Genomic DNA, 14563 nt, shown 5'->3' with positions numbered 1-14563 from the left:
AGGTCCCTTCCAGTCCTAGTGTTCTATGATTCTATGATTCTCCCTTAGGTGTGAGGAGAATGAGGAGGAAGAAGACCCACCAACCATACTGATTTGGGCATGATTTGGGCCTCGAGAGGTCATCCAGTCCAGTCCCCTGCCCTCATGAATTGGTCCATCGTGCCCCTGCTAAAGTAGGAAGAGACTATCCAAGATGATAATCTGTCAAGCTCATTCAACTGCCTTTCAGCTCTTACTCCCAGGAGCGTCCTTGGACTGGGATTCTCCATGAGGAAAGAAGGGGAAGGCCCCGTCCTCATTCACCTTTCTTCTCTATGTGGACTGACTGACATTGCTCTTTAAAGAACAGCAGTCTCTTCCTCCCTCTGTGTGCTCAGTTACTCACTCAAGATGGCTCCTCCTTTTGGCCAATTTCTCAGGCCTTTAACATCCACATTTCCACATCAAAACCTATGTATGGAACACATCCAGCCCACTTCATTAGCCTCTTTAACATGGGTCCTATAATTGACAGGTTTCTTCTGCTGTTTAATTAAAACTCATTATTTCAGAATAACTGACATTATTTTGAAAAAACATAGTGCACGTCTACACTGTAAGCCTAATGTCAGGCTGGGGGACTTCTTACTCTGGCTCGTGGCAACCCTCGTTTCTCGAGAAGTAAGAGCAGTCAAGTCAAGTCAAGAGTGTTCTTCCTTCAACTTCCTAGTGGGTAGACAGAGCCAAAACCCGAATTAAGCTATTTTGACTTCAGCTACGCAATTGATGTCACTGAAGTTGCATAGTTTAATTTGACTTTAGTTCTGTTGTGTAGAGATGTACTCTATAGTGCCATGGGGCTACTAATTCTTCTCAGAATTGGTGAACAGTATAATTGCCACGGTTGAGTTACCACACAGCTCTAAGCAAGAAGATTTTATTCTTAAGGTGAAATCATTCCAGAGATGACAGTAAAAAAGGCAATAAAAGAATCTGCATGTGTTCTAATAAAGTCACCAGAGATCACCTCAACACTGACATGAGCTGTGTCAGGTGAGGAGTCCCTCAAACCGCACACAGGGTTTTTTTTTTTTTGTGTGTGGTTTAAGTTCATCACACCCTTTGCTCACAAAAAGCACCCAGACTCATGGAGCCTCAATAGGCCAGGTCCTTCCCATCCTATGCTATGGACTTGGGGCCCTACGCATTAGCTGGATCAGGAAAGAAGGCTCTGAGTGACTTTTAAATTAATCTATTTAGCAAAGTCTTTTCTTTGTCTGCTGTTCCCTGGAGAATTCAGGCTGAACCAGCATATGTGAGCTTCTGCTCAGGTGGTGGTAGCTCTCTGGAGATATTATTAAAACCTGAATGCATTTATCCAAGCTCCTTGAGGGCTGTTGTCTCCCTACCCCAGTGAAGTCCATATAATCCCTCAAAAACAAATCAACCTTTGCATTTTTAACACAGGGAACTCCTAAAATACTTAAACTTAATTAAATAAGCTTTGCCCAGGATACCGTCATCTCTGTCACTGTGGGCCTAGGCCCCTTCCCACCTGTGCACATGTACAAGATCAGATAGGGGTTGGCATCCCTTCCGCACTGTGGGTACGTTTATACTTGCTCCCTATCTCAAGATAGAGATGCAGATGTAGGCGACCGAAATTGCTAATAAAGTGGGGATTTAAATATCCCGCGCTTCATTAGCATAATCTCGCCCCCGCGCTACTCTGCTCGCCAGCTGATTCGAACCAGGAAGTGTGCTCTGGGACGCGTTAGTTCAAACCAAATCCCTTGGTTCGAACTAATGTTACTCCTCATTTTTTGAGGAGCACATGGGCAAGATTATGCTAATGAAGTGCAGGATATTTAAATCCCTGCTTCATTAGCAATTTCGTTCGGCTACATTTGCATCCCTATCTCAAGTTATGGAGCAAGTGTAGACGTACCCTATGAGCTTTATTTCCTCAGTGTGCTGCTGGCAAAGGCCTTACAGAGATTGCTGGTACCCAGAACTTTATGTGACTATTACTTCTAGAATCCTTGATGGGCTCGTGTTCTGAGCTCTGCAGTTAGCTGCAAGACTGCAGGGAAATGGTAAAACTTGATACTTTTTTCAGAGGAAAACCATACTGATTGTGGTGTCTCCACATTGGATCCATGCCCTTATATGGATGATATGTCTACATTTGCTCCCTATCTCAAGATAGGGATGCAAATGTAGGCGACCAAAATTGCTAATGAAGCAGGGATTTCAATATCCTGCGCTTCATTAGCATAATCTCGTCCCCGTGCTACTCCGCTCGCCAGCTGATTCGAACCAGGAAGTGTGCTCCGGGATGCATTAGTTCGAACCAAATCCCTTGGTTCGAACTAACGTTACTCCTCATTTTTTGAGGAGCGCACGGGTGAGATTATGCTAATGAAGTGCAGGATATTTAAATCCCCTCTTCATAGCAATTTCGTTCTGCTACATTTGTATGTCTATCTCAAGTTAGGGAGCAAGTGTAGACATACCCTATGAGCTTTATTTCCTCAGTATGCTGCTGGCAAAGGCCTCACAGAGATCGCTGGTACCGAGAACTTTATGCAACTATTACTTCTAGAATCCTTGATGGGCTCGTATTCTGAGCTCAGCAGTTAGCTGCAAGACTGCAGGGAAATGGTGAAACTTGTGATACTTTTTTCAGAGGAAAACCAGACTGAACTTTGATAGTGGTGTCTCCACATTGGATCATCTTATATAGATGATATTTGAAATTATAACGGCGGTATCTTAATCCCAAATCATTGACATAATCAGTTCAATTTTTGCGTATGAAAACACAGGAAGAAGGAATCCTATTTGCCTGCCAACTCCATGCTAAATATCAAGACTTTCTCCAGAGCTCAAGACAGTTTTAAAATGAAAACACCCTTTGTCCTTGATTGTCACATAATTCCAAAAGTACTTCATGCAGTGTGACAGGTGAGATTAAATAAACTACCCAGCATCTGTTTTTGAGGTGTAGAATTTCAGGGGGGACTTCTATGGAAAACATCACTCATAAATTTCTGTCACACGATGCCATCCCTGCAAAAAAAGGTGTGGTTTTTGTATTGAGACAGTTAACTCAAGACAAAAGCCTAGTGGAGACAATGTACTATAGTTTTTATGTCAACATAGCTAGAAAAAGGAAACTGGAGATGGGAGATATAGGTTTGACCTCAGTTACCCAGAATTTAAAATAAGACGTGCATTGTTTCCACTAGGATTTTACATCAGGACAGTTATCTTGATATTAAAATAATCATAGTTTTCTCTCCCGGCCAGCTGAAAACAAACACTCAAAATTGTTGCACTTTTCCTGCTCTTTAGAAATTGTTTCTACTCTCTTCTCATTGTGCTCCTCATGTTGTAATTTCTCTAATAAGTTTAAGGTTTAGCATGACTCAATTTCCACACACTAGCTTTTCTTTCTTAGTCCAAAGGCCACTTGATATTGGCTATCTCCAAAATATGGATATGAACATGAACACACTTAGGCTATGTCTAGACTGCAAGCTTTTTGTACAAGAAGCTTTTGTCGGAAGAGATCTTCTGCAAAAACTTCTTGCACAAGAGTGCATCCACACTGTAAAAGCACATTGAAAAAGTGATGCGCTTTTGTGCAAAAGAGCAGACTGCCTGGATGCTCTCTTGCAAGTAAGCAGTGATTGCTATGAACAGAATGGCCACCAGTGCACCTGTGCTTTTTCCTCTTCTCTCTTCTTGTGCAAACTCCCCCCCCTTTTCCATCCACACATGCCTTTTTGTGCAAGAAGATTACCAATTACGCAAAACCCCCTCTGATCTTTCGATTTCTTTGCACAAAATGCGCTGGAGGTGTGGATACTCTGCAAATTTTTGTGGAAAAATGGCTGTTTTTCTGCAAAAACTCTATAGTATAGATATAGCCATACATTCTATATCAAAGCAATGCATATATAAGCATTGGCCAAAATACCTGCAAAAGATCAGGCCTGGTAGACACCTTTCCATCATGATGTGACTCCACAGGAGTAAGGAAGAGCTTCGATAGTGCAGACTCCAGAAACCTCACTTTTTATACATGAGAACAAACAGATGATGTCACTGCTGGTTACTGGACCTTAGCTAAAGAGATGAAACAATTAAAGGCTGACCTGTGCCCACTTCAGGGTTTTCTTCTTTCCTCACTTTGCCATATTTCTCCCTAACTGCTCGATTAAGCATTCTTTTAAACCAGTGATCGCCAACCTTTTTAAGCATAAGATCACTTTTTGAATTTAAGTGCAATCCAAGATCTACCTCAGACCTAAATATCCTTTCCCCACCTCCTTGGTGCTCCGTGTCCCGCCTCCCTCTGAGGCCCCGCCCCTGCTCACTCCGTCATCCCTCCCTCCTCCATCCTCATTCACTTTCACCAGGCTTGGGCAGAAGGTTGGGGTGCAGGTTCTCGTCTTGGGTTAAGAGTGTGAGAGGCTCTGAGCTGAGCTTGGGGCAGGCAGTTGGGTTGCAGGAGGGGGTTCTAGCTGTAGGGAGGGTGTTTGGATGCATGAGAGCTCAGGGCTAGAGCAGGGGCTTGAGGTGTAGGAGGAGGTTCATGTCTTGGGTAGGGGTTCAGGATGTGGACTCCAGTTGGGCACTGCTTACCTCAGGTGGCTTCTGGGTGATGGTGCAGTGGGGATAAGGCAGGCTCAGTCCTGCCCCAGCCCTGCACCACTCCAAAAGCAGCCAGAAAACTCCACCCCAAGTCCTGTTGTGCCCCCTCTTTGCTCTGTGGAGATAGGATACAGGGTGGGAGAAGATGGCACATTGACATTGGCACCCTCCTCTCCCTCCCCTGCCCTGCACATCAAGCAGGAGGCTCCTGGGGGAACAGCTCCAAGGCAGAGGGCAGGAGCTGTGCAGCAGTGGGAAGAGGAGCAGCTGAAGTGCTGGCACTTGATAGCTATGTGGCCAAACCAGTCAGAGGCTGTCAGAGGCCTCACCTGTCAGAGGCTCCAAGATCTACTAGTAGATCCCGATCTACTGGTTGGTGACCAGTGTTTTAAACAAACCATATATAACCAATGATTCGCTGCACCTGATGACCAACTAACCATATTTTCTTTATTTCTATTATCTCAGTCCAAACCTTATATAATGCTGGCAGTGTAACACAAACACTTTTTCTCATTAATTTTTTTGATACCATGCCTTAAACCTATCACCCTTGTTGACATCCAAACTCAGTTTAAAACCACAATTCACCGACACCCAGGTTAGATCTATATTTCTATACAACCTCCCCCCCTTTCAACTTAATTCCAACTAGGATTTATACTGACTAGCTAAGTCTAATATCCTCAAACTCTAGTCAAGACAAGGCAAGACAAGGCATGTGCTAGCTTGGTTTAGTTGAAGCTATCTGGTAGCCTACCTTCAACGCAACCTGTTTAGCATATACTAAGGTACAATTGCTCTAAGTTTTAGGTATTCTTAATATTTAGGGACAGAAAGGACCATCATGGTCTTCTGGTCTGACCAGCTACATGAGATAGGATGAATAAACTTACTCAGCCATTTCTTCATCAAGCCCATGACTTTTGTTTGAGTGGCAGCATCTCTCTTAGCAAGACATCCAGTCTCGAATCAAAGACTTAAAGTGATGGGGAATCCACCACCCTTCCTGGCAAGTTGTTCATAAATTATTGGTCAGTGTTAGACTGAACAACATACTTGATAAAACATACCATTAAATCCTACAGTGCAATACCTGCATCACCTTCCCTTTCATCCACATGCACAAAGGAATATTGTCTCCTTAAGCAGTAAACTCAACCCTTCAAATACAGACTGCCACAATCCACAGAGCTCTCATGAGAGAAACTGTTCTTACTAAATCTCCAAAGTATAACATGGTTACAGGAAAGCAGATCTTCAGTTCTATTCAAAGGTCACCTTTCCCAGGTCACCACCCTAGGAGTCACTCTGCCCTAGTTACTTAACCCCCGTTTCTAGGCCTCGCTTAGTTCTCTCCCATAGCCCCATGACAGATCTCCCATGAGAAGGCTACTTGCAACTTTTCACTATCTCAGGCTTCCTCACCAGCAAGTCCTGCCCCTGGTCCTTGAGACCTCCCTCGAGGGTCAGCCCCTTGTTTTTGGACCAGGCTTACACTGATCATGATTGTTTTCCCCCTTGCTCCTAGGGCCTCTGCATAAGTGTTCCTGCAACTTGGCAGGGCTCTCCAGTCCTCTAACCCATGGTCACTGTGTTCCTAATGCTTTCATAAGAACATAAGAACGACCATACTGGGTCATACCAATGGTCCATGCAGCCCAGTATCCTGTCTGCCAACAGTGGCCAATACCAGATGCCCCAGAGGGAAGGAACACAACAGGTAATCCTTACATGATCCCTCTCCTGTCACCCACCTCCAGAGAAACAGAGGCTAGGGATGCCATTCCTACCCATCCTGGCTAATAGCCATTGATGGATTTAACCTCCATGAATCTATCTAGCCCTTTTTTGGAACCCAGTTAAAGTCCTAGCCTTCACTACATCCTCTGGCAAGGAGTTCCACAGGTTGACTGTGCTCTGAGAGAAGAAAAACTTCCTTTTGTTTGTTTTAAACCTGCTGCCTATTAATTTCAGCTCTTACCTGCCCTTTTCTATCTTCCTCTTGATGTGGCCCAGAAGCCTTCTCCTAAACCCAATCAGAAGGCAGCTAATAAGTCACAGGTGCACTGGACACTACTCACTCTTAAAGGGGACAGGCACCCTGCAATAGATGTGCTTTAGTTGCTTGGAAGTCAATAGCTATTGTGCATACATATAAGTGTTATCCTGAGCATAGATTGATTTAGGCTTGTGCTTATCTGCTTTCCTGAATCAGGGCCATTATTATTATTTAATAATATTATTTGATGTGAATGATGCTTGGAAAACAAAGTTATTTGACTGAGCAGATGATAATAGAGAGACAAAAAGGGAAAACTGGAATAAACTCAAAAGACCCAACAGCAAACTACATGTTGACTCCAGCTGAACCATGGTGTTGTGCTCTTTTTTTTTAACAAACTGGGACTATGTCTATACTATGGGGCTTTCTCAGAAAAAGGTACACAAATTGCGTTCCACAATTTGCTTACCTTTTTCCAATAGTTTTTTTGAAAGAGGCTTTTCTGAAATTTGGCCCATTTGGCCATATTTCAGAAAAAAAAAACCCTCTTTGGAAGAGTCCTTCTTCTTCACGGGAGGAGCAAGACAGGGCTTCTGAAAGAGCGCATCTGCTCTTCTGCAAAAAATAAAGGGGGGGGGGGGCGAAAGAGCAAACGTGTTCCCTGGATGCGGTGGAGTTTTTCTGGGATACCGAAGGAAAACCAAAGTTTATCTGAGAACCCCACAGTGTAGACATAGACTGGGGTTCTTATTTCTTTTGCTAGCTGTTTCCTGGGCCCTTTCTCTTCAGTCAGGAGCTCAATTTTTTCTGCTTGCCTCATGTGGGAAGAAAACAAGGTGTCGTGATCCTTCACACAGACTTTGATCCAGGACAATCTGTGCCTTATTGTTGGATCCTTTGTGTACCAGAACATGGTGCACTGACAGATTGGTGCTAACTTGTCAAGGATTCAGATTTGATGCACAGTAGAAAATACTGATAAGGGACAACTGTACAAAACATGCAAGTATAGTAGCTTTAAAGAGAGAGAGCTTCATTCAATCTTGCACTTTTTGTCAGGGAGCAATCATCAAAAAGATGTATTGGCATACCCAGAAGATTTCTTCAAACCACAGACAATCTTCTAGGAGACATGGGGGAACACAATGAATGTGGTCTGAAAGTCCGTACTTGTGTGAATGTACCTTTAAGGAAAAATATTGACAAATACAGTTGGAACTGTAGACAGGAATTGAAACTAGCTATAGCACTCCAAACAGTCTCAAAGGGATTTGGAATACAACCCTGAGGAATAGCCGTTTGCTGAGATGGGGGAGTTATTTGGTATGGCGATAACCCCACCACATCAGGGAAACCTGAAGGCTGTGTCTACATTGGCACCCCTTTCCGGAAAAGGGATGCTAATGAGACCAGTCGGAATTGCAAATTCCGCAGGGGATTTAAATATCCCCCACGGCATTTGCATTTACATGGCTACCGCTTTTTTCCGGCTCGGGGTTTTGCTGAAGAAAAGCGCCAGTCTAGACGCGATTTTCCAGAAAATAAGCCCTTTTCCGGAAGATCCCTTATTCCTACTTGAATGCTTGAAAGTAACAGATTTAAAAGTAGCAGCCCCAGCCTGAGTAGAGTCTACAGCCAGGTAGGAAGCCTTGACCTTCCCTGGTCCAGCAAACTCCGTGGTTCAGCATCATTCAGGTGTTGAGGGTGCCATCCATCCCATCCCCATTATCCCATCCTCTGTGATTTCTGCTCCATGCATCTAATAGAGTGGTTTTTACCCATGAAAGCTTATGCCCAAATAAATCTGTTAGGGTATGTCTACACTACCCCACTAGTTCGAACTAGCGGGGTAATGTAGGCATACCGCAATTGCAAATGAAGCCCGGGATTTGAATTTCCCAGGCTTCATTTGCATAAGCGAGGCGCCGTCATTTTTAAATCCCCACTGGTTCGAACCCCGTGCCGCGCGGCTACACGCGGCACGAACTAGGTAGTTCGACATAGGCTTCCTAGTTCGAACTACCGTTACTCCTCATGGAATGAGGCTACACGCGGCACGGGGTTCGAACCAGCGGGGATTTAAAAATGGCGGCGCCCCGCTTATGCAAATGAAGCCCGGGAAATTCAAATCCCGGGCTTCATTTGCAATTGCGGTATGCCTACATTACCCTCCTATTTCGAAATAGGAGGGTAGTGTAGACATTCCCTTAGTCTTTAAGGTGCCGCAGGTCTCCTTGTTGTTTTTTATAAATCTTATGTTACTTTGTTAAGAAGGAAGTGTGTTAGTTGCTTTGCTCTACAGTTTAGAGTCAGAGTGTACTTTAAAGCAGAAACTTCAGTGAAACTTTAATACAATTTCATCGGGAAGCTGCTATATGAGCTGGCTTCATTACACATTCAATCACACCAACATCACTTTTCAAATACTATCTCTTACAAATGGATGTTGTTAACGTCCCCGACAGTAAAGACACGGCATGTGATTTTCATCAATCAGAGGAGGCTTAATAAATCAACGAGTACATTACAGCTTCACGCCATCTTAGCACCTTCATCATAGAATGAAATTAGCAGAGCAAATACACTGGCTAATTGTGAAATATGCTAATTACCAGCTCAGCCCACAAAATAAGGCATGAGTGATGTGTGATGAGCTTTGCATAGAATCACGAACACTTGGAAATGCAACATTTAAATACAGTCTAAAACTGCTTAGGCAGAGGGAAATGGAGAGTAAGCGACAAGAGAAGATATACAGCTGAAAATGGCTTTTTTGTAGGAAGTTTGAAAACTTTCTTTTGTGTTACTGAAGGGACTTATGGCTAAGGATAACCATTTTAAATGTAGACTAATTGGCTACCAGTCTGCGGCAATGTTGCCCAGTGTGGTGTGAATAATTGGGGTAAAATTCTTGCTTGGTATAAATAGGCTGCTTAACCAGAAGTCAGGAGCTTCATTGATTTATACCAACAGAGAATTTAGCCTTTTGCGGGGAAGAATTTAGACCTTTCTCATCATAAATGATACACTGTTGACAGTCTTCACTACTTAGAGTTATTCCATGGATGATGCATGTGAACATATTTCAACCTAGAGATTTGTCCAACGTTCACTGCAGTTACTGTGTGGAGTTTTTCCTGTTTGTAATTTGCTATGTGGGTTGTGGAATTGCTCACCCAAATCACACGGTATTTTACCTGCTATTTCTACTATTTTTTCACCATGTAGGTATGAGACAAAAAGAGCAGCCAGGCAGGGAGGCATGGCAATTCACTGAGATAATGGTGGATTTGCAAAATCAAGGCCATCCTAAGTATGTTTTCTAGTTGACTACATTGATCCTGATGCAGTTCCTTACACGTGGGTGGTCTGCTGCATCTACACAGAGGTTGTGGCTGCCAGGCTGGAGCAGTAGGGTTTGTGGAATGAGCTTGACATCTGTCTCAGACAATTAGTGATACTTAAGTTCATGATTTGGATACCTGCCCCTTTAGTAAACTACCACAAAAGATGACTCTTTAGTCACAGTGTTCCTAACCTAATGCTGAATAGTCCCTTTCCTTCTGAAACCCCACACAGCAGCACTGTCTTTTCCAGAAGTAGTAGCCTCTTTCGAAAAAGAGCATCTAGACTACAACCAGTATTTTCGAAAAAGCAAGCCACTTTTTCTAAAGAGAGCACCCAGGCAGTCTGGATGCTCTCTTTCGAAAAAGCACAGTTTACATTACATAGCGCCTTTTTTTGAAAGGTAAAATGAGGTTCTCCACGGTCGAAAAAACAACTGCGGTCTTTCGATTTGGATTTCAAAAGAATGCAAAAGCAGTCTAGACAGAGGTAAAGATTTTTCAAAAAAAAGGCCACATTTTTCGAAAAATCCCTGTAGTCTAGACACACCCTAAGGCTACGTCTACACTGGCCACAATTTCCGGAAAAGCCATGCAAATCAGGTAAGTCAGGATAGGGAAATCCGTGGGGGATTTAAATATCCCCCACGGATTTAAATAAACATGTCCACTGCTTTTTTTCCGGCTTCGGGAAAAGCCGGAAAAAAAGCGTCTAGACTGGCGCGATCCTCCGGAATAAAGCCCTTTTCCGGAGGATCTCTTATTCCTACCTCAAGAAGAGATCCTCCGGAAAAGGGCTTTATTCCGGAGGATCGCGCCAGTCTAGACGCTTTTTTCCAGCTTTTCCCCAAGCCGGAAAAAAAGTGGCGGACATGTTTATTTAAATCCGCGGGGGATATTTAAATCCCCCGCGGATTTCCCTATCCTGACTTACCTGATTTGCATGGCTTTTCCGGAAATTGTGGCCAGTGTAGACGTAGCCTAAGAGTTTTAATAAAATCATGGCCCATTTTGTTAAATTTCACAGTCTTGGGATTTTAAAAATAGCTAGTTTCATGGTTTCAAGGTTTACATTTGAAATTTCATGATGTTATAGCCCACGGGGGCCAAACTGGGCTGGAAAACTATTGTAGGGGGACACAGGATTGCCACTCTTACTTCTGCACTGCTGCTAATGGAGGCATTAAAAAGTCAGCTCTAAAGCCAGAGCTGCTGCTAACAGCCATGCAGAAGGGAGCATCACAAGTGCAGGTTGCCATCTCTTTATTGGGGGAAGCAGGGCCGACCTTATGGATGGGCAATGCCCAGGGCTCCAGTGGTATGAGGATTAGGCCTTATAATTGAGATCCTGCAGGACCAATCAGCCTGGTAACTAATATGTCCTGTTCTCAGCCTTGCCTCCCTTCAGGAAGGCTTTTCAGACTGGTTCCCAGCCTTTGAAGGAAACTTAGCTTCACCACAGGGTTTGAACTGTTATTTCCCTCTCATAACTACACAGAATGTGTGTGTGTAATATGCGGCTTATGTCCTTCCTGCAGCAGGGGCTGTTATTAGGGGAGCCCAGGCCTTCCTGCCATCCATCTTCCCCCACCGTGTCAAGTGCAATATAAGGTAACAAAACAAAACAAAACAGAGGACTAATCTACCAGCCCCAAATTCTCTCAGCACATTGTGTGCAAGTTTGGAGGAGAGGGGCTACCTGGGCCCCGAATTTTCCTTTAACCTTTTCAGACTCAATGTGGAGTTTGTACTCGCCATCATAGGCCTAATGGACCTGAATCCTTAGGAGTAACTCCCCCGAGTTCAGTGGGGTAACAGCAAAGTAACGCTGATGCGACTGGCAGGAGAATCAGGCATCGAGATTTCTACTGCTCTCTGTGTTAAAGGAATCTAAAATAAAGTTTTACGTCGATACAAAGAAATGTAGTTTGTCTAGAGTAACGTGACATATCCCACAGTGGCTTTCTCCTGACAGATTGCAGTAATGCAATGTGACAGCTGTCACTGGGTAGCATATTAGTATAAAACAATGTAAAAAGGGATGATATTCTGGAGCCATCGGTTCAAATAAAAAAAACCCTTTTTGTTGAGGGAGTTTGGAAATCTGTCTCCACTCTACTTTAGGAATTAGTTCAGAATTAGTTTTGAAGCATTTTCATTCCGCCTGCCAACTAGCCTGAAGACCACCTGCTGTGAAATAAGGGAGCGCAGACCAGCCGTTATGATAGCAATAGCCATAAGTTTATTGCTTATTGGTACTAAACTTAAATCTTGGTAATTTTGAATTACTGAGTTAACTTAGATTTATGGCGATGCAGGATCATTTAGAACTGCAATCATTCCAGAAGGTTATATTATCTAAACCAATTTCCTTATAGTGATGCAATTGCAATACCATAGTTACGGTTGTATCAGCGTTTCCATTATAAACTCCTATTTTCACGGTTTTATAATTTGACCATAAAAATTCACTCCTAGTTGAAAGATCTGAGCCAGAAAAAGAAATAAATATCTATGTATCTATATCTATATCTATATATCTCCAAATTTGAAAGAAAAGAAAATCTCGGATCTGTTCAGCCATTTTTTTATACAAACAACAACCAACACCTCAAAAGAAGTTAACTATTTCACATCCTTTCTGGTACTTCTGCTGTACATTGGACAGGACTTTGCTTTCCAAATGGAAGATGGGTAACTTGACAGTGGACTATGCACCATTGATGGGGGAGCAACAAATAAATTACATGGATAACCTCAGAGTTGCATATATTTGGAAAATGCCAGCTACTTATGGGGAAAAAAAAAACCTTCCCTGGATTTTTAGAATCATATAAGTTAGAGCTGAAAAAGTCTGGTTATGTAATTTATTCCTTGTTCCAGCCAGCACAAGAGTGTTTCTTATAGGATAGTCTTCAGATCTCTAGTTTAGCTTCAGATGTCACAGGCAAAGGGGCTTTAACATACACTTTTATTCTACGTATAACTTACACTGGCCTTATTTATACACAGAGAACATGGTCCTCAGCATGGATTCTATCATTAGAATTTTGTATTTCAGGAGAGACGCCTACTCCATGGCACTAGCCCCATAGCACCAGATCTTGCACTGAAGAGATTACAGTCTGACGAAAATGACAGATACTGGAATCATTGTTATCCTCATTTTACAAATGGGGAACCAAAGCACAGAGAATTGAAGGCCCAGATCTTCAACGGTATTTATGCCTGTAACACTCTGGAATTATCTTGGCCTTTGTGACTTGCGCATGAAATCTGTGCCCCAGATTACATGCCAGTGCCTTAACCACAAGAGTATTCTTCCTACCAAGAGAGCTGGGAGAGGAGTCTTTAGCGTCAAAAGCACAAGTCCCTAAGGGTACATGTACACTGCATGGCTATTTTGAAATAAGCTATTCCAGAATAGTTATTCCGAAATAGCTTATTTTGAAATAGTACGTCTACACTGCAGGGAAGCCTTGAGGGCTAGAATCGACATGGCTGGAAAAGAAGACTGTCCCATGGGGTTGGTGCAGTTTTCGACCTAATGAGCCCCTAGCTCGATATCGGGCTAAAGTCGTATCAATGGCAACCCAAACAGAGGGCCTTGACAACATCAAAGGCCTTGAAAATATCAGAGATGAAGTTAACAACCAGAAAACTTTGCAGACCACAGAATCAACAGTGACTGTAAGAACACGTGAGAAATCACGACCAATTTTTACAAGAGTTATCATCAACAGCAGTTTTAAGAACTTGTTGGAGTCAGAGGACCCCTCAACAAAACAAGATCTGAATGCTAATGACTCAAAAGAATACGATGACTTTGATAATTTGTCATATTTATTAAACACTGTTACCACTGCCACCCATTCTGCCACTAACCCCGAGAATCCAGTGAACCATCACTCTGAACTGGATAAAGTGCTGGTTGAACTGCCGAATGACAATCCAGCATGTCCCTTCTGTAAAGAACATGTTGGAAAACCAACTGCTTTGAGCACCCACCTTAGAACATCCCACGGTGGTAATCCAGTAGCATTCCAGTGTTCCCTATGTGGAATAACCAATTAAAAAGTGCATAGCATTTTATGCCACATTCCAAAATGCAAAGGGGCTGGAACACTTAAACCTGAAGGTGACTGGATTTGTGAAGATTGTCACTCCTGCTTTTCCACCAAAAGAGGGCTTTCTCAGCACAAAAGAATTGAACACCCTGAAATGAGAAATTCTGAGCGTATTACAGCCAGTCAACCTAAAGCGAATTCGCAACGTGGCAAGCACAAGAGCTGTTGGACAGCACAGGAGGAACAGCTGCTTGTAGACTTTGGGAAAATGTTCTCTGGCAGTAAGAACATTAATAAGTTAATCGCTGATGAGCTAAAAACTAAAACTGCTAAACAAATAGCTGATAAAAGGCGTCACATCAATTCTCAAAGCATGAAAAGCATGAAAATAAATACTGGCTCCGATTTGACAGATCTGCTAAGTCCAATAATGGCACTACCTGTAACAAAGGGATTAAAAGCTTCATATATTCAGAGTGATGAAGGACCAAAAGGAAGACTCGGAA

General features: G+C 43.0%; 1 protein-coding gene across 4 annotated transcripts in view; it reads right to left on the bottom strand.

Annotated features, from left to right (window-relative positions):
• Positions 1-14289, bottom strand: part of LOC102443713 (cysteine-rich venom protein-like) — a 90003-nt gene extending 75714 nt beyond the window's left edge. Inside the window, exons 1-3 of one of the 4 annotated variants that reach the window (XM_075923357.1) lie at positions 4633-5176; positions 3965-4113; positions 2966-3051 (exon numbers count right to left, since the gene is read on the bottom strand). In XM_075923357.1, coding sequence (XP_075779472.1) covers positions 2966-2972 — 7 coding nt within the window. In that variant the 5' untranslated portion in view covers positions 2973-3051; positions 3965-4113; positions 4633-5176. Of the gene's footprint in view, positions 1-2965; positions 3052-3964; positions 4114-4142; positions 4266-4632; positions 5177-13998 lie in introns of those variants that run through there. The other 3 variants (XM_075923358.1, XM_075923359.1, XM_075923354.1) reach the window with 3 other exon arrangements.
• Positions 14290-14563: the final 274 nt, after the last annotated feature.

Source organism: Pelodiscus sinensis, chromosome 3 (assembly GCF_049634645.1).
Source record: "Pelodiscus sinensis isolate JC-2024 chromosome 3, ASM4963464v1, whole genome shotgun sequence".
In the NCBI taxonomy this organism is placed as follows: Eukaryota; Metazoa; Chordata; order Testudines; family Trionychidae; genus Pelodiscus; species Pelodiscus sinensis.
This window is presented reverse-complemented; position numbering and strand designations above follow the sequence as displayed.